This window comes from Narcine bancroftii, chromosome 13, assembly GCF_036971445.1.
Source record: "Narcine bancroftii isolate sNarBan1 chromosome 13, sNarBan1.hap1, whole genome shotgun sequence".
NCBI lineage: Eukaryota > Metazoa > Chordata > Chondrichthyes > Torpediniformes > Narcinidae > Narcine > Narcine bancroftii.
This window is the reverse complement of record NC_091481.1, coordinates 34487553-34514408: the sequence shown is the minus strand read 5'-3', so window position 1 is coordinate 34514408 and position 26856 is coordinate 34487553. Positions and strand designations below refer to the sequence as shown.

The 26856-nt window shown below is 40.4% G+C and overlaps 1 protein-coding gene across 6 annotated transcripts in view; it reads left to right on the top strand.

The window, feature by feature from the left end:
• dnai7 (dynein axonemal intermediate chain 7) overlaps positions 1–26856 on the top strand; it is a 105352-nt gene that overhangs the window by 62991 nt on the left and 15505 nt on the right. For 5 of the 6 annotated variants that reach the window (XM_069908448.1, XM_069908447.1, XM_069908450.1 and 2 more), the window contains 4 exons: positions 4032–4168; positions 11376–11565; positions 18426–18640; positions 22820–22978. In XM_069908448.1, coding sequence (XP_069764549.1) covers positions 4032–4168; positions 11376–11565; positions 18426–18640; positions 22820–22978 — 701 coding nt within the window. Of the gene's footprint in view, positions 1–4031; positions 4169–11375; positions 11566–18425; positions 18641–21693; positions 22583–22819; positions 22979–26856 lie in introns of those variants that run through there. The other variant, XM_069908452.1, reaches the window with a different exon arrangement.

Below are 26856 nucleotides of genomic sequence, written 5' to 3'. Positions count from 1 at the left end.
TCAGTTCCCTGTGAAGCTGTACTGACTCTTCTTCAGCAGATTATAAAATTCTGAATGTTATCTACTTTGCAACTGATCTAATTAAGGAGATTATAATTGATCTCCTACAGCTACCTGCTTCTTGCTTGCCGCACATCCTCCTGGAATAGAGATATCACAATGGCAGTATTTGAGAAGATGACATTGAGTTGCCTTCTTGAAGCTCTGCAGTCCTTCTGGTGAAGGTCCTCTTACTGTTGGAAATTTCTCTTTTTTTTCTCTTTATTGGCCATTCATCTTATTGAGACTCTGCCAGCTCTCAAAACATTGCCCACAGGCCCTTCCTCCTCTGTAACTTATTCTCACTCCCATGGCTATAAACTCCACCCTGCCACAGGAGGAGTAACTACCGGTAGTTAACCTATCAGCCCGCATACCTTTTGAATGTGGGAAGAAACCAGAACCTCTGGGGAAAACCCATGTGGTTATAGGGAGAAAGTGCATATTCAGCACCAGAGGTCAGAATCTCTGAGGTGCTGCTGTATCATTATGTTATACATTGAGGAAGGACTTACAGCATTCAGACCCAGTGATTATATTTCTAAATCAGGTCGATTTCTTATTTGTGGGGGTGAAGTGGGGGGGGGGGGGTCCTACAGGCAGTAGTGTTTCCATATACCTGAAGTTCTCACATTGAAAGAAGTTGCTGGTTGTGTGGAGACATTGAACTAGTCCAGGAACATATTGGCAAAGCATTTTGTGAGTGGTACTCACTGTGGAGGCAAAGCTTTTTTTAGAGTAGTGGATGGGGTGCCAATCAAGTGAGTTGCTTGGTCCTGGTAGGTTTCAAGCTTCTTGAGTGTTCTTCCAGATATTACTCATCCAACCAATTGGGAAATATTCTGTAACACTCTCTAACTTGTATTCTTTTCTTGATGGAAAGATATTGGGATGATTGAGCTATTGGGATGATCAGTGAGTCATCCACCCTGGACAACTTTGTATGACTTGTGGTTGTAGCCACGGTGTTTATGCAATTGGCCTGGTTGAGTTTCTGGTCACAGTGGCTCCAGGATATTGATAACAGGGGACTTTCAAAGCCAACACCATTGATTGACTTAATTTGATGTGGACATTGCCACTTATCAGCCCATACCTGAATGTTGTCTAGATCGTGCTTCATAAGGCATGGGCTAATTCATTTTCTGAAGAGTTGCAGATGGAATTGAGTCTTGCGGACTCATCAGTGGATATTGCCACTTCTGATCTTGTGATGAAAGGAAGGTCTTTGCTGAAGTATCTGCAGGTGGTCAGGACCAGAATATTTCCCTGAGGAAATCTCTACCACGTGTAACAATGGTGCAATTCTCAGCAGCAGCTAAATGACAGCTGTCCAGGTCAGGACAGTGCCTACCCAGTTATCATTCAACCACCAGACTCTGTTGTCACCGAGGATGGAAGACTATTTGCCTGATTGATGCAAGAGTCTAGGATTTGTATGGTAACAGTGAGTAAAGCTAGCTTCTGTTGACCTCCAGATTCGTTTAAACTTACCTCTGAATGATCTTCCATTGAGCATTTTCAGGACCAGCTAGAAACCTTGAGAAGGTATCTGATGAAGTTCCTCAATAGACACTGTTAGCTAAAATTAAAATTCATGGAATTGAAAACAATTTATTCCTGCTTTGGTAACTGACTGATTTACAAGAATGAATATTGTAGATTAGATTTAGAACTGTCAATTTGTCAGCATGTGATGATTAGTGCTCTTTGAGGAGGTGTTTACTATCTGCTATGTTTATACAGTACATTGCTTAGAAGATGGGACAGAAAGCTTGCATACCTTAGTTCTTCAGTACTGTAAGACATAACATTGTAAGCAGTGCAGATGGAAGAATTAAATTATACCACGATGCAGGTATTAATGGATTAAGTAAAGGTGCAGAATTATGCTGCAAGTATTTCAGTGTCAGAAAATGTGAGTCCAAAATACCGCAGAATCAAACGGATTACTTTGTAAATGTTAGAGACAGGCACAGTTCATGAAAGGCTAATGGAAAGCTGACTTTTATATAAAGGCCTAGAATCCAATGTGTAGAGGTCAGGTTGTATGTTTGCAGAACAGTAGTGCAATGAGACCTTATTGAGAGTGTAGGGTTACCAGAGTAAGGCAAATAGCGCCTTTGGAAGACTACACAAAAGAGTCTGGAAAAACAACCAACTGAAAAACCTCACAAAGATAAGCGTATACAGAGCCGTTGTCATACCCACACTCCTGTTCGGCTCCGAATCATGGGTCCTCTACTGGCACCACCTACGGCTCCTAGAACGCTTCCACCAGCGTTGTCTCCGCTCCATCCTCAACATCCATTGGAGCGCTCACACCCCTAACGTCGAGGTACTCGAGATGGCAGAGGTCGACAGCATCGAGTCCACGCTGCTGAAGATCCAGCTGCGCTGGATGGGTCACGTCTCCAGAATGGAGGACCATCGCCTTCCCAAGATCGTATTATATGGCGAGCTCTCCACTGGCCACCGTGACAGAGGTGCACCAAAGAAAAGGTACAAGGACTGCCTAAAGAAATCTCTTGGTGCCTGCCACATTGACCACCGCCAGTGGGCTGATAACGCCTCAAACCGTGCATCTTGGCGCCTCACAGTTTGGCGGGCAGCAGCCTCCTTTGAAGAAGACCGCAGAGCCCACCTCACTGACAAAAGGCAAAGGAGGAAAAACCCAACACCCAACCCCAACCAACCAATTTTCCCTTGCAACCGCTGCAATCGTGTCTGCCTGTCCCGCATCGGACTGGTCAGCCACAAACGAGCCTGCAGCTGACGTGGACTTTTTTACCCCCTCCATAAATCTTCGTCCGCGAAGCCAAGCCAAAGAAAAAAAACCTAAACTCTAAGAACTAACTACACCAAATGATCAGAAAACATTCAAAGTACACTTAGACAGCATTCATGCAAAGAGAAACTCAGTTAATATTTCAGATAAAATAAATTTTCATCAGAATTCAATCATTTATTCTAACATTGATAATAACACAAAGTTTCCTGATTTTTCTGATATTGCAAATCAATCTGACACTCCTGTCCACCACACTTTAACAGCTAATCCCTTGAAGTAGTTCAGTAATGGAACGGGTGAGGGGTTCTTGTTGCTCAGCACCAATTATCCCTTGCAAGCTCAAGAAAGAGCACCAGCTGAATTGTCAGAGGCTAACTAGGCAAGGCTGGTCTCAAATCAGTGTTATTTAAGGACAGATGGCATCAAATACACACAAAACAATTTCTGTCTGCTATCCATGGCTTTCAGTATCTATATTGTTCAAATTCTTTTTTTCTTCTGAGGACTAGAGATCATGGGTTAAGGATAAAAGGGGAAAAGTTTAAAAGGAACCTTGGGGGAAACGTCTTCATGCAGAGGGTGATAGGAGTGTGGAATGTTCTGCCAGCTGAATTAGCTCAATTTTGACATTTAAGAAACATTTCAACAGGCACATGGACAGGTGGAGTATGGAGGGCTATGGTCTGCGTTCAGGTCAGTGGGAAGAGTGTGAAAAATAATTAAGTACAAACTAGAAGGGCCGAAGGGCCTGTTCTGTGCTATAGTTCTAATTTGCTGTTACGGTGAGGGTGCAATTCATGCACCATATTAAAGGAGTGTTGGCACCTGCAGCTACATAAGAGAGATCTATACACCCCAGTTTTATGGTCTGTTTTGAGTAAATTTTCAATAATTTAGAACTGGAATGGTTTTTAAAATTATTTTGTCAGGGCATTTTAACATCTTTTGGGTTTAGATAATACTTTTAATACCATAGATTAATTTTTTAAATTATTTATTTAGCTGCTGCTATTTCCTTAATCCCAAGGGTACATTTTTAAGGAACAACTTTGCAAGATTTGAGCAGTTAATCATGAAGTCACAATCCTCACAATAGTAAGGAAAAATGAAACATAAGAATTTGAGATAATTTTTCAATACTTGGAAATGGAATTCTGTATCTGTCATGCTGTGATTTAACTTGTCTTTTGTATCCATGCAGCCATTCCATCCACAAAGGCAATAGATGACCATATTGTTGTCTTTAATCAGTTTACACCAGTAGGTGGAGTCTATTATTTTGATGTGTTAAAGTTGCCACCTCAGCCCAAGTTTGTTAATGTATGGAGAATTGTCCAGGTAGGTGTCTACCTTTTTATATCCAAAAATCCAAAATGTTTTTTTCATAAACTTTGTAGTATATAAAACTGGTAAAGAGCACGCTTCTGAACATGCAGTGATAAATCCAGCCATCCCCCCAATTCAATGTGGTCTCAAAGATGGCAGGTTCACAAATTAGATGGCCAAGTGTTTCAACCCTCCACTTCAAAACTTTAACACTCTGTAAAATGTCATTTCAGATTCAAATTTCAGATTTATTGTCAGAGTACATACATGACTGCATACAATCCTGAGATTCTTATTTCCTTCAGGCATGGTAGAATTACTACTAATTGGTAATGCAAAAAACTGTACATAATTAAACATGTAAACAAAGAACTGTAAACAGATAACTAATGTAAACAAACACAGTGCAATACAGAGAGAACAAAAAAATCAATAAAATGCACAAGAAAAGGTCCCTGATTGAGTTTGTCGTTGAGGAGTCTGATGGTGGAGAGGGAGCAGCTGTTCCTGAACCTGCTGGAGCGAGTCTTGGGGCACCGAGACCTCTTTCCTGATGTCAGCAGTGAGAACAAAGTTTGTGTTGGGCGGTGTGGGTCCTTGATGATTGCTGTTGTTCGCCAATGGCAGCGTTGCGCTGTAGATATATACAGTAGTGGGGAGGGTTTGACCTGTAGGTCCTGGGCTGTCTTTTGGAGGGCTTTACTAGATTAATGTAAACAAAAATGCTTGTAGTTTGTTCAAAACCTGATTAACACCCATGACTGGATAGAGTTGGAGGCCCCATAGCCAATGGATGAAAATAGCAACCTAATGGACAGTGATTACATCAGGAAAATTAACTCTGAATCAGGATGAATGATGGCAGAAGTTCAAGGAAAGGCTGTTAATTCACTTCCCATTTAAATTCTGCAATTTTTCAGATGATTTGTCTGTGAGAATCGCAGGCTTCTTATCTGATTTTTACACAAGGCCCAAATAACCTGCAGTTTGTGTGAGATAAATATATATAATATATCTCATGTGAATGTACAATGTACAGAAGCACTGAAATTCTTACTTGCTGCAGGTATGTAATGTATACTAAAAACAATAATATAAATATGCCATGAGACAGAAAAAAGAGATAATAAATATAAAATAATTGAAAAAGTAAAAATGTTCAGTTACAGTTAATGTGAAAAAACGATGTTTCAATAATGTAGACACATCTTTTGTGGTCCTGGAGTAGTTGATGTTTTGGGAACTTGAGGGGGATTCAAGTGCCTGATAGCTGCCGACAAAAATCTGCACTTGATACTCGAGGTGCTGGAGTCCAGGCTTCTGTACCTTCTGTTTGAAAGTAGCAGTGAGAGGTGGTCGTGGTGAGGGTGATGGGGGTCCTTTATGGTGTCAGAGCATGTGTCTCTCCTCTCCATCCAGGTACAGTACCCTGTATCCGATAACCTGAAAACTAAAAAGACCCAAAATCGGAAACTTTTTAAGATGCTGACGTGACATCACAAGTGGAAAAAAAATTCCACACCTGACCTCACACTGTTGGTGCCAGTATGTTACAACAGTTCTGTGCTACAAAGATGTTGTTGAAAATGAGCAACAGTGATAAAAAAAAGAAGTGTCTATGTTTATCTTTAGCACAGAAAGTCGAGCTGTTGGAGAAACTAGACATTTATGGTGTTGGAAGGACCACCATCCATGACCTGAAGAAACAGAAGGATAAACTTTTGAAGTTCTTTGCTGAAAGGGTTGAACAGAAGTGAATGAAAAATAGAAAACCACTGCATAAAGCTAAAAGTGAAGATCTTGAGTGGGCATTGATAGAGTGGATCCATCAGCGTCACAGTGAACACAAGCCACTTAAGGGTCTGCTGATCATGAAACAAGCAAAGATGTATCATGATGAACTGAAAATTGAAGGGAACTATGAATAAAACAGGTTGGTGGAATAAAGACAAGACATTAAATTTTTAAAAAGATTTCTGGTGATCACAGGCAGCAAGAAATTCATTGACGAGTTTGCCAGAATACTGATGAAACATCACTGTTTTGTCGTTATGCCCCAGAAAGATACTGGCTACAGCTGATGAGACAGTCCCTACAGGAATTCAGGAATTAAAGATGCCAAGGACAGAATAACTGTGCTGGGATGTGCTAATACAGCAGGCACACATAAGTGTGAACTTGCTATGATGAGCAAAAAAACCTGCATCCTCATTTTTTTTAAAGGAGTCAATTTCTTACCAATTCATTATTATGCAAACAAAAAGGCATGGATCACCAGGGCCATCTTTTCTGATTGGTTTCACAAACATTTTGTAGCAGCGACTCGTGCTCACTGCAGGACTGGATGGCAACTTCAAGATTTGTTATTCCTCAAAAGTGTTCTGGTCATCCTGCAGCAGAAATCCTCATCATTAATAACATTTATGCCATGTACTTTCCCCCAAATGTGACCATTAATTCAGCCATTGTGACCAAGGTATCCTTAGATCTATGAAGAGTGAATATAAAAACACTTTCTTGAACAGTGTGCTGTCAGCAGTGAACAGAGACTTAGGTGTGGCAGATTTCCAAAAGGAGTTTAGCATGAACTATACTGTATATGCTGTTGCCAACGCTTGGAACACAGAAACTAAAGACACTGTTGAACATGCCTGGCACAACCTCTGGCCTGCAACTATGTTCAGTGATGATGGTGAACAAGATGGTGATTTTGAAGGATTCCGTATGTCAAGTGAGAAAAAAATGTTGGCTGACCTCCTTACCTATGCAAAAAAAATACATCAGAGTCCGTCAGTAATCTGGAAGAAGTGGATATCGAAGAAGTTTTTAACATTAATAATGAGGCTCCAGTTGTTCATTCTCTGACTGAAATATTCGGAATTGTTTTGAATCAAGGTGATTGCAATGAAGATGACTTTGTAAACACTGCAGAAAAAGTGTCTATAGATGACATGGTTGTGATAGTACAGATCTATCACCAATGTATATAGTGTATATAGTTACAGTATCTAGACTGTGCTTACAGCGATTGGCTGAGAGCTTAGCCTACTGTCTGGGCCTTAAAGGGTTGTGTCCCTAGCCAGGTCGGATCATTCCGGACTGGTCGGCTACCTGTGAAGAGCTCCTGTCTTTTGCTAGTAAAAGCCTTGGTTTGGATCAACAAGTCTTTGATTCTTTCGACGAGCTCTATAATAGTGAAAATCTGTCAGTTTATAGAATCAGAGAGACTTTGAAAACAAAAACCATTGTTAATGAGGCAAATGACTCTGGAAGAAACATTTGGAAAAAAAACATTCAGCAGAATTTCTAGTATTTGGTGCTGCATTTATCTTCTTTTGTAAGCAGAGATCAAGTTTTTTTTTGGAAAATACAAACATTATTTTCCTGTGAATTTTCCACTTGTGGCATCATGTCTGCACTCAAAAAGCCTGCCGTTGCTGTTTAACAGCTGATACAGGTATTCTGCTGATGCTACTTGCTGCTTAGCAATGTGTGCTTACACATTGTTCCAAAATCTGACAAAAATCCAAAACACTTCTGGTCCCAGGCATTTTGGATACGGGCTACTGTACCTGTAATAGGGCCCAGTCACAGAATTGTACTGGGGAATCTCCCTCTGGGATCCTTTACCAGCGGTGCTGGACTGCATGTCTGCATATGAAGAACATGATACCAATGACATAGATGGCAATAGGGATGATGTCCTGAAGAAGGACTATAGGGAGTTAGGAAAGAAGCTGAAAATCATGACCTCACAGGTGATAGTCTCAGGTTTGCTGCCTGTGCCACATGCCAGTGAAGGTTTGCTAGAGCTGTTCCGGAGGGTTGAAACTAGTTTAGTAGGTGAATGGGAAACAGAGAATAGTGCAGAAGATGGAAAGCATGATGCAATGTGTTGTAGGTTTGTGAGAAAGGACAGGCAGGGGAGGAAGCATAAATATAGTCAGTTAGAGGGTTTGAAATGAGTATTTCAATGCAAGGAGTATTAGGAATAAAGGAGATGAATATGGATCAGTACATGGAATTATAATGTTGTGGCCTTTACAGAGAATTGACTGGTAGAAGGACGGGATTGGCTGATGCAGGTACAAGGATTTAGGTGTTTTAAAAGGAATAGGATGGAAGGTAAGGGGAGGTGGTGGGGGGGGGAGGGGTAGAATTACTGGTCAGGGATAGTAGCACAGAGGGAGGATGCCGTAGAGGGAGTTTCGGTGTGGTCGTAAGTCAGAAATAGGAAGGGTGCAATCACTGGACTGGAAGTAGACTATAGGCTTCCATATAGCCATCGGGTCACCGAGGAGCAGATAAGTAGGCAGATTTTGGAATGGTGCAGAAATTACATAGTTGTGAATATGGGAGACTTAAACCTCCCTATTATTGATTGGCACCTCCTGACTGCAAGAGGGCAGAATTTGTCAGATGTGTCATGACACATTATGTGGACCCTTTGACTAAAGGAAAGGCCATACTGGATCTAGTACTGGTTAATGAACCTGGTCAGGTGACAGGCCTGTCTGATGTTCATGGGAGAAAGCACAGAAATAATGTGGAGGATGTTCAAGGAATAATTGCACATGATTCAGGATAGGTTTGTCATACTGAGACCAGGAAAAGGATGGTAGAAAAGGGAAAAGTGGTTGACAAAACAGGTGATCAACTAGTTAAGAGGAAGAAGGAAGCATATATTAGATTTAAGAAGCAGGAAACAGGTAGGGCTCATGAGAATTATATGGTAGCCAGGAAGGAACTTAAGAAGGACTTAGGACAGTTCAAAGGGGGCATGAGAAGGCCTTGGCAGCTAGCACTAAGGAGAACTTAAAGGTGTTCTATGCATACGTGAAGAACAGAAGGATGATGAGAATGAAGGTGGTTGCTTAAGGATAAAGGAGGCAACATGTACCTGAAGGTTGAGGAGGTCCTAAATAAATACTTTGCTTCAGTATTCACAGAGAAAAGGACCTTGATAAGGGTGAGGTCAGAATAGGCTTATGTGCTGTACACTGTTGAGATTAGGAAAGAGGAAATGTTGGATCTTCTTAAAAACTTTAAGATTGATAAGTCCCTGGGGCCGGACATGATACACAGTTGCTGTGGGAAGGGAGGGAAGAGATCTGGGGTATTGGCTATGATCTTGGCCACAGGGAAGGTGCTGGAGGATTGGAGAACGGCAAATGTGGTTCCTTTGTTTAAAAAAGAAAATAGGGAGAATCCTGGGAATTATAGACCAGTGAGACTTACATCAGTGGTGTGCAAACTATTGGAGAAGATTCTAAATGACAGGATCTATGAGTGTTTGGAGAAGTACATTCTACTCAGGAATAGCATGGCTTTGTGAGGGGAAGGTCATACCTCATGAGCCTAATTGAGTTTTTTGAGGAGGCAATAAAAGAACTAATGAAGGTAGGGTGGAGATGTGGTCTACATGGATTTTAGTAGGGTATTTGATAAGATTTCCCACGAGAGACTCGTTCAGAAAGTCATGAGGCATGGGATCCATAGAACCTTGGCTGTGTGGATCAAAAGTGAGCTTGCATGTAGAAAGTATTCTGCCTGGAGGTTAGTGACTAGTGGGATCTGCAGGGGTCTCTTCTGGGACCCCTGCTCTGTGATTTTTATAAATGGCCAAGATGAAGATTTCAGATTTATTGTTAGAATACATCACATATAACCCTGAGAAGCAGAAGTATAGGTCAGCAAGTGTGTGGATGATACAAAGGTTGGAAGAGTTGTGGTTAGTGCTGAGGATTATCTTAGATTACTATAGGATAGTGATAGGATGCAGAGTTGGGTGGAAAAATAGCAGATAGAGTTAAATCTGGATAAGTGTGAGGTGATGCATTTTGAAAGGTCAAACCAGAAGGCAGTGTACAGGGATAATGGTCAGATACTTAATAGTGTGGAGGAACAGAGGGACCTTGGGTCCAAACCCATATATTCCTCAATGTTACCACGCAGGTTGAAAACTTAGTTAAGATGGCCTATGGAATGCTGGGCTTTATTAGTTGGGAGATTGAGTTCATGAGTCGAGAAGTCATATTGCAACTTTACAAATCTGTGGTGAGACCACATTTAGAGTAATTGTGTTTGGTTCTGGTCACCTCATTGTAAGAAGGATGTATAAGCTATGGAGAGGATGCAGGAGATTTACCAGGATGTTGCCTAGATTGGAAAACAGTCTTATGAGGCAAGGTTAGCAGAGCTGGGACTTTTCTCTTTGGAGCAAAGAAAGATGAGAGGAGACTTAAAAGAAGTCTACAAGATTCTGAGAGGCATAGATAAGGTGGTCAGCCAGCACCTTTTTCCCAGGGCACAAATAGCAAAACCTAGAGGACATCTGTACAGAGTGAAAAGAGGAAAGTTTAGGGGAGACAGCAGGGGTAAGTTTTTACAGAGTTGTGGGTGCCTGGAATGCCTTAGCAGGTGTGGAGATACAGGCTGAAACATTAGGGGCATTTAAGATACTTTTAGACAGGCACATGGATGAAAGAAAAATAGAGGGTTACAAGGTAGGAAGGGTTTAGTTTTTTTTTGGTAGGAATATGTAGGTCGGCACTACATTGAGGGCCAAAAGGATGTACTGTGCTGTAAAAGGTTCCATTGTTGTCATGTAATACTACATTTAGAATGTAACGTATATTAAATTCTTTAACTTTGTCTACCATAAGGAAGACAGAGAGTCGCCACTTTGTCCAGCGCCCCTCACAGAAATATAGCCCCAGTGAGGAACAAACTCACAATCCCTGGTTTACAAGACCAGCGCTCTAACTATTGTGAAAATACATTATTAATTATTATATATTTAATCATCACTGTGTTTTTTGGTATTTTTAAGAAAGTAAATTTTTCAAATATTTACTGTGCTGATTGTAGCATTTAATTATGCATGAATATCAGGGATATTTAAAAACAGGTTTAAACTGTAGTCCAGATTTATCAGGAGGGGACGTTCCAACCCAAACCCTGAAAAACAGTCAGAGGATTCTTGGAATGTGACCTGAGCCTTTGTTTGCCTCTGAAACCGAGTCATGATTCATGTTCCGCTTAATCATCTCTCCACTTATCACCGGTCAAATGCAGGCAGGCAGGGGCTGTGGCCGTGATTCTGCCCAGTTGGGTCAAATTCCATATTTTGTTTCAATGTCTTGTGGTATCTTATCAAAGACGATGTTTTGAGAAAATATGAAAATAATCAAACCTGTTTTGTCCTCTGTATGTTGAGCTTTCAGAGACAGGTTTGCAGGCATTTCCCTATCCGATGGAGTCAGTCAAGGAAAGCATGACCTCACTGGGAAACCTTGATGAAAAGGAAGGGGAAAACCATCCTGTACCGTCTGTAGGAATCACTATCAAACTCCCTCCAAGGGCATTGTTCTTTGAGCAGCCCAAGCCTGCTAGATGGGATGCAACAGGTATTGTATTTATTCCAGATTAAATAAAAATCAAAATGCTCAAGAGACCCAGAATTGCTGCATGTTATCTTTTTAAAATTTTTTATTTTTCACACTATGAACCATATTAACCAAAATACACACAAACATTTCCCTCTTGAATATACACAGTGTCATTTTCTCCCCTTTTTCCCCCCTCCCTTTCCTCCCTCCTTCCCATCCCCCTCCCTACCCACTAAACGTTCAACATATACAATACAATAAACCCATTAAACAATGTCATCACACTGAAAATAAACAAGAAAATTGTGTCATCTGCTTTTACACACTGGGTCAGTTCATTTCGTCGTTTTCTCATTCTATCATTTTAGGGGGTGGAGGTCTGAGGCAAGCCCTCTCTGTTGTGTTCCATGTACAGTTCCCAAATTTGTTCGAATAATGTGACTTTATTTTTTTAATTATATGTTATTTTTTCCAATGGAATACATTTATTCATTTCTATGTACCATTGCTCTCTTCTGATTTCCAGGTTGACATTATACATTTTTTTGCTACAGCTAAGGCTATTGTAATAAATCTTTTTTGTGCTTCATCCAGTTTGAGGCCTAATTCTTTACTTAGAATTAAGTAATTTACTTAATTTCTTCTAATTACTTAGAAGAAAGATCTCTGGATTTTTTGGTATGTTGCTTTTTGTGATTTTATTTAATATCTGATTTAGATCGTCCCAAAACTTTTCCACTTTCTCACATGCCCAAATTGCATGTACTGTTGTTCCCGTTTCCTTCTTACAGCGAAAACATCTGTCTGATACTGTTGGGTCCCATTTATTTAACTTTTGGGGTGTGATAGCTGCGTGTTATCTTAATGCAATGATCTGAGCTCTCCCAATACGAAAATCTAATTTTCATTTGTAAATCAAAACAAAAATAAAACTACAGGTTGAGGAAGTCTGAAATAAAAAAAAGTTAATGTTGAAAACACTCATCAGGTCAGGCAGCATCTGTAGAAAGAGAACAGCAATCCGACTTGTTGAATGTTGTCAGCATTTTCGGTTTTCTTCCTCGTTTTCAATGCTTTGGGCTGTATTAGGAATAATAGGTGGGAGGAGAACACAGTCCTCAGTTAAACATGAGGCCATCTGTTGACCAGCAGTAGGCTGAAATAAACTATGACTTACTGGGATTTCTGTTCAAGGAATCTGAGATCACTTTGAATATCAACCTTTCAAAAAAAGGGACATAAATGGAAGGAAATGTTCTTTTCTACCAGATTAGATAACCTTGCATTTTTGCACATTGTGCTCTATTTGCCATGTTGTTAACCACTTATTTATTTAGTTTGTCCCCATCCTCTTTGCACCTGCATCATGACTAATGTTCCCACTTAATTTTGTTATCTTCAATCTTGGAAATATTACTTCTAGTCCTCTCAGCCAGATTGTGGTATATGTTAGGGATCCAAGCAATGGTTTCTATGGTACCCCATGACTCAGCCTGCCAATTAGAAAATGATATGTTTATTCTCACCATTTTCTTTCTACTTGTCAACAAATCTTTGCAAGTACGTAAAACTCAGTTCAATTTGCTCCAATGTTATTTTAACCTCCTGAGTAGGGCCTCATCAAAAGCCTTCTAAAGATCCAAATACAGCATATCCACATGTATAATTTCTCACAATGACCACAGTGCCCCTCTGACATGCGACTTTAATTTCTTTGTTTCTACTGTAGCCTATATTATGTCCAATATCACACCCCTCCCCCACCCCCACCCCTCATATTGTCCAATTTCTCCACCTCCAGATTGTCTGAGATCAGGCCCATCTGATTCTGGTTGTGACTCCTATGTATGGCTCGACTAGCTGGACTGCTCACGAAACAAATTTCCTCACTGTACTTCAGTACACATGACAATGATCTTGAATTTGAACTCTTGATAACTACTGAGAGATCAAGTTGTTTCTATGGATAGTTAAGTGCTCTCAAAAATCCAGGTGAAATTTGGCATATCATTGCAATGGATCCATGAAAAATGGATCAATCAAAAAAGAAATAATTAATTTACTTAAGTTCTTTTTTTTTTTGAAGACTTTATTTAAAATTTTATAACATGAATACAATAGAGAATTACATTTAAAGAAAAATTTAAAAAAAATTAAAATAGTATGATTACAATATTACATCAGAAACTACACAAAATAACCCCCCCCCCGTTAATTGTAACACAATATTAGTAATCTAACTTAAAATTAGTTCAACCCTCCCCCCCCAAAATAAAGAGTGAAGAGTTAATAAAATTAACAATAAGACACAAGAGCAACTTGTCCGTGAACTACTCTGCAGACGATGCCGCTTTAGTTGACCATTCAGAGCCAGCTCTTCAGCGCTTGACGTCCTGTTTTGCGGAAACTGCCAAAATGTTTGGCCTGGAAGTCAGCCTGAAGAAAACTGAGGTCCTCCATCAGCCAGCTCCCCACCATGACTACCAGCCCCCCCACATCTCCATTGGGCACACAAAACTCAAAACGGTCAACCAGTTTACCTATCTCGGCTGCACCATTTCATCGGATGCAAGGATCGACGAAATAGACAACAGACTCGCCAAGGCAAATAGCGCCTTTGGAAGACTACACAAAAGAGTCTTGAAAAACAACCAACTGAAAAACCTCACAAAGATTAGCGTATACAGAGCCGTTGTCATACCCACACTCCTGTTCGGCTCCGAATCATGGCATCACCTACGGCTCCTAGAACGCTTCCACCAGCGTTGTGTCTGCTCCATCCTCAACATTCATTGGAGCGACTTCCTAACTCCCTAACATCAAAGTACTTGAGATGGCAGAGGCCGACAGCATCGAATCCACGCTGTTGAAGATCCAACTGCGCTGGGTAGGTCACGTCTCCAGAATGGAGGACCATCGCCTTCCCAAGATCGTGTTATATGGCGAGCTCTCCACTGGCCATCGTGACAGAGGTGCACCAAAGAAGAGGTACAAGGCCTAAAGAAATCTCTTGGTGCCTGCCACATTGACCACCGCCAGTGGGCTGATAACGCCTCAAACCGTGCATCTTGGCGCCTCACAGTTTGGCGGGCAGCAACCTCCTTTGAAGAAGACCGCAGAGCCCACCTCACTGACAAAAGGCAAAGGAGGAAAAACCCAACACCCAACCCCAACCAACCAATTTTTCCCTGCAACCGCTGCAACCGTGTCTGCCTGTCCCGCATCGGACTTGTCAGCCACAAACGAGCCTGCAGCTGACGTGGACATTTGCCCCTCCATAAATCTTCGTCCGCGAAGCCAAGCCAAAGAATTATATATGGAAAAAAAAATACCCACTTACAAAAAAAGAGATAAAACTTAACCTAAAAAAAAATTCTAACAACAAAAAATTTTATCAATACTAAAATATCACGCTTAAACATATATTTAAATCAAACTTAAATGCATATAATTAGCAAACGGAGTCCACTTTAACTTATAAAAAGACATCCTATCCTGAATTGAAAAAGATATCCTTTCCATAGTCAAACAAAATTTCATCTCCAAATACCACTTATCTAAAGTTAGTATTTTTTATCTTTCCAAGTAAGTGCTATACATTTCTTAGCCACGACTAAAGCTAAATAGATAAATGAAATCTGATAATCCTCTAAACCTAAATCAATTAATGATTGCATGTTCCCTAATAAAAATATATCGGGATCTAATACAAGATGGATATTATATAAACTGTTAAAAATAGATTGAATACCTTTCCAAAACTGTTGCAATCGATCACAAAGCCAAACAGTATGCAAAAAAGTATTGGCCGTTTGATCACATCGAAAACAAGAATCCAACTTACTAAGACCAAATTTTTAAAATTTCTCCGGCGTTAAATATAACTGATGAATAAAATTATAATTAATCATCACTAGTCTAGCGTTAATTAATTTCCGAATACTATTCTGACAAATTTCCATCCAAGCTTCTTCAGCTATTTTATGTTCTAAATCTTTTTCCCATTTCAACTTATCTTTATCTCAGTCTTTTTTACTATCAATTTCTTGTAAAATACAATACAAATCAGATATATATCCCTTTTTTGGTATTGAAAGTACATATTCTTCAAAACTAGATTCAGGTAATAAAATCATATGTCAACCACATAACTGTTTTACAAAAGATCTTAATTGATAATATACAAATATAGAATTTCCACTAATACCATATTTCCTTTGTAATTCGTCAAAGGAACAAAAACAACCCTCAGAAAAACAATCAGATAAATTTTTTATTCCCTTCTTTTCCCATTGTTTCAAAGTGGCATTGGAGTCCGTAAAAGGAACAAGTTGATTATTATATAATGGCAATCTACTAGAATATATATTTTTAAGTCCCAATTTTTTAAGTTTACTTGACCATAAATTCAATAAATGTTTCAATATTGGCACATCGTAAGTTCGTAGTAAATTTTTATTCCATCGAAACAAAAACTCATGAGGAAATTTTTCTAAAATAACCGCCATTTCTATCTTTACCCAACTAGGTGGGTCGTCCATATTCATTAATGCACTAAGAAATTTAAATTGAGCTGCTTCGTAATAATGCTGAAAATTCGGTAAATCTTAAACCTCCAAATTGAAAATCCCACATCAATTTTCTCATTGCTACTCTCGGAAATTTTCCCTTCTATAAGAATTCTCTAATCGCTTTATATAAGTCCTTAAAAAAACTTTAAAAAAAAGGAATTGATTGAAACAGATATTGTATTCTAGGAAAAATATTCATTTTTATGGTATTAATCCTCCCTAGTAAACCCAAAAGTAGATCCCTCCACCTAATCAAATCTAATTTAATCCTTTTTATTAAAGGAAGATAATTAATTGAGTATAATTCTTGAAATTTCGTATTAACATTAATTCCTAAATATTTAATTTGTGTAGTCCACTTCAAATTTGTAATATTTTTATACACTGAATAATCATCTTTACAAATTGGCAAAATTTCACTTTTAGCCCAATTTACTTTATAACCAGATAATTGACCATAAATTTCTAAACATTCTTGAATTGCAGGTAAAGAAGTATCCGGATCCACCAAATATAATAAAACATCATCAGCAAATAAATTAATCTTGTATTCCTCATTCAGACCTCTCATACCTTTAACATTTTCATTTTGACGTATTAATTGTGCGAAAGGTTCAATAACTATAGCAAATAAAGCAGGTGACAATGGATATCCTTGTCTAGTATATCTTGTCAAACTAAAAGATTCTGAAATTTGGCCATTAACAGCAATTCTAGCCTTCGGGCTATTATATAAAGCCTTTATCAATCCAATAAATGAAGAACCAAAACTAAATTTCTCAAGTACTTTGAACAGAAACTTCCATTTCACTCTATCAAAACCTTTTTCTGCATCCAATGAAACCACTATTGGATAATTCAACTGAAATTTAGATTTATTTATCAAGGTTATTAACCGTAAAATATTATCTGACGCATACCTATTTTTTATAAATCCCGTTTGATCACCATGTATAATTTTAGGCAGATATTGAGCTAATCTATTAGCCATAATTTTAGCTATAATTTTATAATCTACATTTAACAACGATATTGGTCTATAAGAAGAAACCTGTAAAGGGTCTTTATCTTTTTTTGGTATAACCGTAATTATTGCGTTAGAACAAGACTCGGGTAATTGAAAAGTATTATGTTTGTTGTAATACATCCTTATAAATATAAGATACATCAGCATAAAAAACTTTATAAAACTCTATAAAAAACCCATCTTCACCAGGTGCCTTTCCATTCGGCTTATCTCTTATTACCATTTCTATTTCATCGTCTGTAAAAGGTTTATCTAACTCTTGTCTATCTTCTTGATTCAATTGTGGCAAGTTAATATTTTTCAAGAAAGAATCTATTGCGCCTCCAGTTACATCTTTACATTCTGAAGTATACAATTGTTTATATAAATTAAATTTACTTAAGTTCGAAGTGAGGGTGTAACCAGATGGAATGAACTATGCAGAGGTCTCATTCTGCTGTGCTTTTGATCATATTTGAATCCAGGTTCAATAAAATTTACCAACAATTTTTCCTCGTTTTTACTCATTCATAGGTTTAATCTACAAAACATCAAGAACATATTGTTTTCCTGAGGTCTTCTCATAGATCGAGAATATAAACCTTTCTCCTCTTTGAGCCTTTCAACATGCATTCAATGCTTTCACCCCATTTAAGGTAATCCACACCCCATCAGTTCCTTTGTTAAATCTTTTAAAATTAAATTTAGACATACAACACTGTAACAGGCCATTTCTCTCCTAATCTAACCAGAACCTCTCACACATTCAACTCCACCCCAGCTTCTCTCAGGCTCCCAGCCCCACCCCTGCTCCTGGTTACCTAGTTTATTTCCCCTCAATCTGCCCCTCACTCACACCCATTGTTCCCATCTGCTCACCATCCCTCCTTTATGTGGTCACCTTTTCAATCAGATTCTGTCATCAACATCCTTCTTCACATAGACAAACTCATAGGTATTTTTACCCTTCCCTCCCCCACCCAACTGCCAATAAACCCACCTCACCTGGATCTACCTAGTGATTGCCAGCTCCTGCCACACCCATCTCTTTCACCCCTGTACTGGCTATCTCATTATACTCTCAAATCTGATGTAGTGTTTTGAACTAAAACATCGACTTGCCATTTCTAACCTCCAGCAGTTTATTTTTTTTGCTCCAGATACCAGCAACCACAGTGTCCTATGCTTCTCTCTCTCTCTCTCTCTCTCACAAAATCTACATGCCATTTTGCTGCATTCCATAAACCACCTGATTCCTTTGTCATCCAGGTTTTTAACTCCTGATGTTGCTTTTCTTTAAGGAGTACAGTGGCGGACAGATGGTATTCACAACGTCACATTTGAGGCGGAAACAAAACTATTATCCTTTAAGATGGACACATTCAACACTTTTACCCTGATTCAGAGAAATTATGTCAATATGCCTTTCCAGTCCTGGGAAATTAAGCCTGTGGCAGAAAATGAAGCTCTTTTAACTGTTGTTGCTGCTTTAACCACAGTGGAAATTCGCATCAAGGTGTGTTTTCTGATAGTTAATTTAACATTGGTGTTTTTACCCGAGAGCAAAAGAGGCTGAAAGAGGTCCTTAGGATTATGAAATCATAGATAAAGTAAATTCTCACAGTTTTTTTTTTCTCAGGGTAGGGCATCGATTTAAGGTGAGAGGAGAAAGATTTAAAAGGGAGTTTAATGCAGACAAATGTGAGGTGTTGCATTTTGGAAAGACAAACCAAGGTAGGTCATACATGGTGAATGATAGGGCACTGAGCAGTGCGGTAGAACACAGGGATCTGGGAATACAGATAGATAATTCCCTGAAAGTGGCATCACAGGTGGATAGGGTTGTAAAGGGAGCTTTTGGCATATTGGCCTTCATGAATCAAAGAACTGAGTACAGGAGTTGGGATGTTATGTTAAAGTTGTACAAGACATTGGTGAGGCCAAATTTGGAGTATCGTGTGCAGATTTCCAAACTACAGGAAAGATATCAATAAGATTGAAAGAGTGCAGAGAAGATTTACTAGGATGTTGACCAGACTTCAGGAACAGAGTTACGGGGAACGGTTGGACTTTATTCCCTGGTGCGTAGAAGAATGAGGGGAGATTTTTTAGAAATGTTTAAAATTATGAGATGGAATACTTCCTCAGGAGTTTGCGGAGGAGCTAGTGGAGTTGTTCAAGTGAACCAGTACGGACTTGAAGGGCCAACATGGCCTGTTTCCGTGCTGGAAACGGTTATATGGTTATATGGATAGACAGAGTAAATGTAGATAGGCTTTTTCCACTGAGGGTAGGTGAGACACGAACCAGAAGACATGGGTTAAGGGTGAAAGGGGGAAAGTTTAGGGGAACATGAAGCCGGACTTCTTCACACAGAGAAGTTCCCCCTCATTTAGGAGTGTGGGACGAGCTTCCAGCTGATTTGGTAAATGCGGGCTCAATTTTAAAAAGGATTTGGACAGGTAGATGGATGGAAGAGGTATGGAAGACTATGGGCTGGGTGCAGGTCAGTGGGACAAGGCAGAAAAATGGTTCGATACAGACTAGAGGGGCCGAGCTGGCCTGTTTCTGAGCTGTAATTGTTCTATGGGACCTGATGGGCGCTTTCTTCATACAGAGGGTAGTGGGAATGGTGAACGAACTGCTAGAGGCAGTGGGGTTGAGTATAAGCATAACATTTAAAAGACAGCTAGACAGGTAACTGGATAGAGAAGGTTTAGAGCAATATAGGCCAATGGGACTAGCTCAGGTAGACAAGTTAGGCCAAAGGGCCTGTTGCCGTGCTGTAACATGACAGTAGCAGTCACAATCATCAACTTCACAGGCCTGGTGTCCTGGGGAATGTTTGTGACTTTTGATGGGAGATGTGTTGCTGGTTAGTGGATGGTCTGGCCTCACTTGCCATTATTGCCAGAAAACCTGAGTGATGGGAAATTCTGGGTCTCATTTGGCTGGGATGGGGGAAGTGTATTGGGAATAGGAAGGCAGAAAAATTAGTTAGCTATTAGTAAGCAGAAAAGGATGCAGAAAAGATTTACTAGAATTTTATCAGGACTGGAGGGCTTGAGTTGCAATGAGGCTGGATAGGCTGGGACCTTTCTCTCAGGGGTGTGGGAGGCTGAGTGGGACCGTGTATAAAGTAATGAATGGCAAAGGTAAATAGTCCGGTTTTTTTTCTCCCAGGGTAGGAACTAGGATGGATAGTTTTACAGGGAGAAGGAAAAGACTTGAAAAAATGGCAGCGCTGCCACTGGTGCGGACACAGCAGAGTGGAGACACAGCACTGCTCCTAAGGGTTCAACTGCTCGGTCCTAATGCCAGTGGCTCTGAACATGCTTTAAACAGCATGTTTAAGGAGCCAATGGTGTTTGTAAGTAAATTTTGCAACCGCAGAGATCTGTCCCTAAGTTGGCTGTGTCTGTGGTCAACTGTGGCCATGATGGTTCCCAGCCTCCAGGGAGCAGAAGACTGATGCAGGACACCAGAAACAGGAAGAATACACACATTGTGAAGGAGAAGCAGAGGAGATAATCCTACAGCAAAGGTGACCAAGGCGGCGAACAATGAAAGGCTCAGCGGCTGAGGGACCGGCTTAGGGTGATTTGCGGTCAGAGGACCCACACAGGTTGTGGGCTGTTTCACGGGAACCAGGTATTAAAGCAAGGGTTCAAGAGGGTGCTGATGGCAAAAAGTCTCGAAGAGCCTCAGGCCCTGAGGGCTTGCTGATTGCGTGGGAGGTTTGGATCCGGAGCTCGGGTTGCCGATGAATTGAACAGGAGTTTATGTGGCTGCAGAGACTTGCAGGAGTGGGGGAGGCAAATCCACGGGCACTCAGTGACTCTGAAGGGACTCTCTCTTTTGCTTCTCTTTCTCTTTAAAGCGTGCTGTGCAACAACAATGCTGACTCTTTGCCTTATGACAGACAGGGCAATTTTGTGTGATATTACATGTGATATTGCATGATAAGAAAGGTATCTTGAATCTGAGGGCTAGAACCTGGGATTATGTTCTCAAAGAAAGGTCTGCTTTTTGGAACAGAAAAGAAAAATGATTTCTTGGCCCTGAAAGTAACAAAGCTCTGAAATTTTTAGAAAAGTATCTCAACCTGAAACATTGATTGACCATTTCTCTTCATGGATGCTGTGTAACTTGTTGAATCCCTCCAGCTTCTGAGTTGAATACTCTTCAACCAACATAATCCTCAATTCAAGCCCGATGTCAATCCCAACCTTTGTACACATTTGGAGTCTACACTCCCAAATATCATTGATATGTTCATCAAATATCTTTGAAAGTAGAAAATGGTGGAAATATTGTGCAGGCCAGGGGCTTATCTACGGAAAATAGCGCCAATAGCAAGTACTGAAATTGCACCCTTGTCCAAACATCTGACACCCATCTTTTAGATAACTTTTCCTTAATATCAGCTCAAAAATACAAATCAAACTCATTAATCTTTTAATTGTCAAATTAGGGCACGACATGAAACCTATAACTGCACCGTCATTGCTTTCACTATGATGTGATCAAAACCAGTTTTTCAGTTTCTTCTCTTTCTACACTCATCAGAGCAAGATCACAGAGGCTGCCTTGACCCATGAAGGCTCGGTGTGGCTGCTCTTGAAGACCAGCAAGACAGATGGGCAGTCTTCAGTGTGGGTGCTGTTGAGGAAGCACAGGATGAACAACTCCTGCAGCCTATTGTCGTGGTACAGCAGCTCCTCAAAACACTCAGGCTTGCTCAGGCTGAACACCTCGTAAACACAGTCCTGGAGCCACTCAAGACCAGGGCCGCCGCTCGACATGGCCGGACCGGGCCTCACCACTCAATCTGTGCTCTAACGGCTGAGCTCTCTGTTTCAGCCCCAGGGAGCGTATCAGAGTCCCCTCTCCGTGAAGATTACGGCACTTACTCCCATTCCCCTGGTAACTGACATGTCACCTCTCTAGATTTTGAATCATTTAGCGGCAGCAACGTCAATGCACAGGCACCAATGCCCCAAAACTCTGCTCCTCCGAGGATGGCTTGTCTGACTTTAATAGAAACTGGTCAGTGGTGCCCCCCCTGCCCCTTTCAAGTGGTGCCCAGGGCTCGTGCTAACTTTTCAGGTCAGTGAAACTTTTCAGGCAGCACTCAAAGAATATTCTGTACAAAGGGCAAGGTTTTGAGCCCAGCTTTAAACTCAGTTGACTCAGAAGTCTGCTGTTCTGTACACTTTGGAGATGGATGACCTAAAGGAGACACTAAAGGTACTGAAGAGGCACAATCACTGCTAAGTCTGAAAAACGCTCAATATTCTACCAATTCACAAACACCCAGCAGCACAAGGATAGCTTGTTCCCTTCTGCCTTCAGATTTATGAATGGACAATGAATCAGAGACACTACCTCTCTTTCTCCTATTTTCTTGCACTATTATTTGTAATTGTAATTCATAGCCATGTTTGCATTATAATGCTTCTGTTAAACAATGAATTTTGTGATATGTTCATGACAATAAATTCTGATTCTGAAGCGCCAACATAATTCATTTCTGACAATAGCTTCAAGCGTTTACATTTATTTTTCCTTTCAGTCACCTTGATGTTGGAATGTTTGCCCAGTATTGTGTAGAAAATGGCTAATATGTGCATGGAAATGTCTGAATAAGCAAGCCTAGGTACTGCTTCAATCTAGTTTTTGTTTTAACTCATAGGATCTGTGTCAACTATGTCCTGTTTCTGTTGAGGACAATCTCTCACATATAAGAGGAAAGTGGATGAGACCTTCCACTCTAATCATTTCGATGATAAACGCCGGCCTGAACATTTTCCCAGGAAATGAATCGGAGAAATACGTTAAGAAAGCTAATAAGGTAGGCAGCTTCTGCTTTGCACCCCCTCACCGGCTGAGTTCTACCCAGTGAATCAAGAGAAAGAGTAATCTGGAAATGCTGACTTTCCAAATTATGTGCACTTGGTTGCTGTGGTCTGGTGGTTGGAGGAAGGACGTGGTTCTTTGTCTCGCCCCTGTTTGGAATGTGCTTTGGTGATCAGGTTTTGCTTCGTTGGGTGAGGGAATGCCAGTTTTCCTCAGTATGGAGTGGGTCATCAAGGAAATCTGTTTCTCATGACAGGATGTCTGGAGAGATCCTCTCTTCCCTGTTGCTGGCCAATATTATCATCCTCAAGGCAAGGTGTGAATATCTAGGCAGCAGATCTTTACACCTCAGGGGCTACCGTTGCACTCTCATTAGATTCTTGCTGGTCATATAATTAGAATCTCAATCCCAACATGACCATGAGCCTGGATAGTGGTGAGGAGGTAGCCTCATGAAATACATCAGTACAAGATAAAGACTGGCAACTCCCCTAGAAGCAGGATTGCAAATGTTTAGCTCCTCGTCACACAAGTGCTGTATATTTAGGATGATGGCCCTTACAATTCATGCTGAAGGATGCCTGAAGTCTTAAGAAATCCATAGATTTTTCAAAACTGTGCAGCTCTAATGTCCAAGGCCTAGAGTTATACGGCATGGCAACAGGCCCTTCTGCCCAATTCATCTATGCTGACCAAAATGCCTCCTTGAACTATTACCATGTTATTCCTCTAAACCTTTCCTATCCCTGGACTTATCCAAATGTCGTACATAAGTTGTTTAAACTCCTGAAAAGAAAGCCTGCATCAGACTTCTAAAGCCACAACTGTTTGGTGATCTGCCCCTTTAAGTTATGCAGGAGTTGTGCCTGGTACTGCTGCAGAATTTCCTGCAAGTGGATCTTGCAGTTCTTTAATTAGAGATCTTTATTTAAAATAAAGGCTCTGAATGCATGTTGCAAAGGTATTTATATTATCTAAGCATTAGTTTGTCATGCAGTGTTCTTTGAAAAATTCCTCATGCATTACAGATGCTCTTTGTCCTGTTAATTTCAATCCACTCTTTTAAAGTGTAAAAAAGATGGTAGTGTAGCGGCAGCTACTCTGCTCCTGCAATAACACACACAACGGGTTGAGCTCAGTGAGCAGACTAGTTTATTGCAGGCTGCTGGGCTGCACTTGTACTCCCAGCCCAGACCTGGCTAAGAACCGCGCTGGAGGGCTTCTGAGCCCCGTGCTGGGAGGAAGGGAAAACCCCTGAAGGTGCCATTTTGCCCGGCTGCCCCGCTGAGTGTCTTACAAGCGGGGCTGGTTCATTTGCCTAGTGGTGAGCTGCCACAGTATTTTATTTCTTGGCTGATATGTTTAGAGTCCACAACTCCCAAAGTTAAAAGGTAGGTACTATATCCTGACTTGTCCTGTCAATTGTTGTGTAAATGTAAGTCATCATTCCTACCAGAAGAATGCAAATTATGATTCTGGGAAATGAAGCCATTGCTAACCAAGTTAAAATATGCACCAGAATCTCAAAAGCACACCCCAATCCACAATATCTCTACTTTTGAGTGGTGACTACCTGGAATAGACAGTCAGATAAAAGGGTAGAATCAGAGTCCACCTCCCCTCCCCCCTCCACCTTAAATCTCTTCCCCTAAATCTATGTCATCTACTTTTAGCTCCATCTGATAGGGTGGATTGCAGGAAACTTTCCCCCTCATCCACATCCCTCAAGTTTTATGCGCAGCAATCATGTCCAGTCTCTCATCACTGAGTCACTCTATCCCAGGCAATATCCAGGTGAGTCTCCTTTGCACCATCTTTCCTAGAGTGCAGTGACCAGAACTGCACGCAGTACCCCAGCTAAGGTCAAACCAATGTTGTATAAATTAGTAATTGGAGTTCGTCCTGATCTGGAACTAACCTTCATTCTCATTTCCCAATCTGATTTAAAACCTTTGCTTTCTTGCACTGCCTCTTTCATATTCTCCAGAGAAAGGTCCATCACACCTGTGTTGAGAACTACCCATGTTAGTTGCACACAACTGCTTTTTTTTTAACCCCCCCCCTTACAACTTGAGTCCTTCTACTTGATATTTTTCACTCACAACACAAGCTCCGTTCCACATTTCTTGTCCTTTTTCAAATTGCACCCCTCCAACTCATCAATTGATATCAGCTCATTTTCCAAAGTACAGTTTGTAGTACCTTCACATACAATGAACTGTAAAAATGATCCTCTCACTGCCTCCACATTCAGACCCTCTCAAGACCATCATATTCTGGCAAAGAAATAATCTCCTGTACCCTTTCCACCTACTTCACAGGCGAGAGATTCCACTTCTTGACTCTGCTCTGCTAATACACACTCCCACATCTGCTCTTTCCTCAAAGCATTACCTGTTTGGTATTTTTCCACCTTGCTGATGTTTTGTCCATTTCAAGCATATTTCCAATTAATCTAAGGTGTAAAAATGCAAGATCTTATGTTTTTTAGAATCATTCAGCATAGGGGAAGGATAATTAGACAATTACAATGTCATTTTTCTTAAGATGGGAGTGAAATTTTACATTTCTCATTTCATTTGAAATCCCAACAAGTTTCCAGTCTGGACCACATGTGTTCTGACTGCCAAATGATGGTATAGATGACACTTCCCAGCTTCTAATATTTCCCAATCTCAAAACATGTCATCTTCCAAGAAACGCAAGCCTCAGTGTTCTGAATTGCATCGTTTTCATCCAAATAATCAAACTTCGTAATTGCAGCTGTAAATAACTTTAATGTTTCATTGATAAAAATGAATAAATATTTTCATTGCTTCGCACTTGTTACAGAGTTTTGTGTTGTGTATTGGCCTATGTGTTATGTGATTTTATATTAAAAAGTGACAGTTTGCCTTAGGTGAAGGTAGACTGCTGAGAGAGTGGGAGACGAACTGAGCATGTGCAGAAAATGATCTAAAATTTCTGGACTTGGACAATAAACCACCACTGAGTGGTGCTGTGGAGTGGAAGGAGGCCCAGAGCAGGAGTCATGGTCTGGTGGACAGTTTAGAATATTGGGCATTTCAAAAAGGATGAACATTCCGAAGGCAGCCAGAAGGATCCGGACCAAGCCAGATTCCTCTCTCTGCAAGCGCTCTCTCTCTCTCTCTCTCTGTCTCTCTCTGTCTCTCTCTCTCTGTCTGTCTGTCTCTCTTTCTCTCTCTCTCTCTTTCAAAGATCTTTTGGCTTCAGTTTGCCAAACAAGCTGAATTTTGTTTATGATCTTTGCTTCGAAGTTTTGAGAGTCTTGTGTGTTTTGTGTCTAAGTTTTTCTGTGGGCTGGTTGGAAGTGTAGCTTAGACCTTAATTACATATGTTATATTTAGGCTAGGGAATTTATTGGTTTTACACTGTTATAGGAATTTGCATAGTAACCAGTGGGCATTGTTATAAAAGGGGGGATTTTGAATTAAAGTTTGAAGGTCAATTTTTGTTAATAAAGTAATTGTTCATCTTTACTATGCCTTCTCTGTGGTTGCTGGTTTGATCTTGTAACAGCACTTCATAACGATGAGTAAAGCAAAGCATAATGATACTCAACTTCAAACAAATATAAATGAATTAAAATGATAATAAATGATGATGATAATGAATTCAAAGAAAAGGTTCTCAAGTGAGCTTACTCTCCTTCCATGGTGATTCAAAGAATGAGAATGAGCTCCTCAAATCACAAACACAAGGTTTTAACCTTTACAGATGGCTCTTCATTTTGGTGAGTGTGTAAATAGCCGAGGCCTAGAAGACTGTGGCCCAATAACCAAAAGATGGGATGAATGCAGATGGCACCCACTGGTCAGTGTGAATACAGTGGGCCAAATGGCCTGTTTCCAT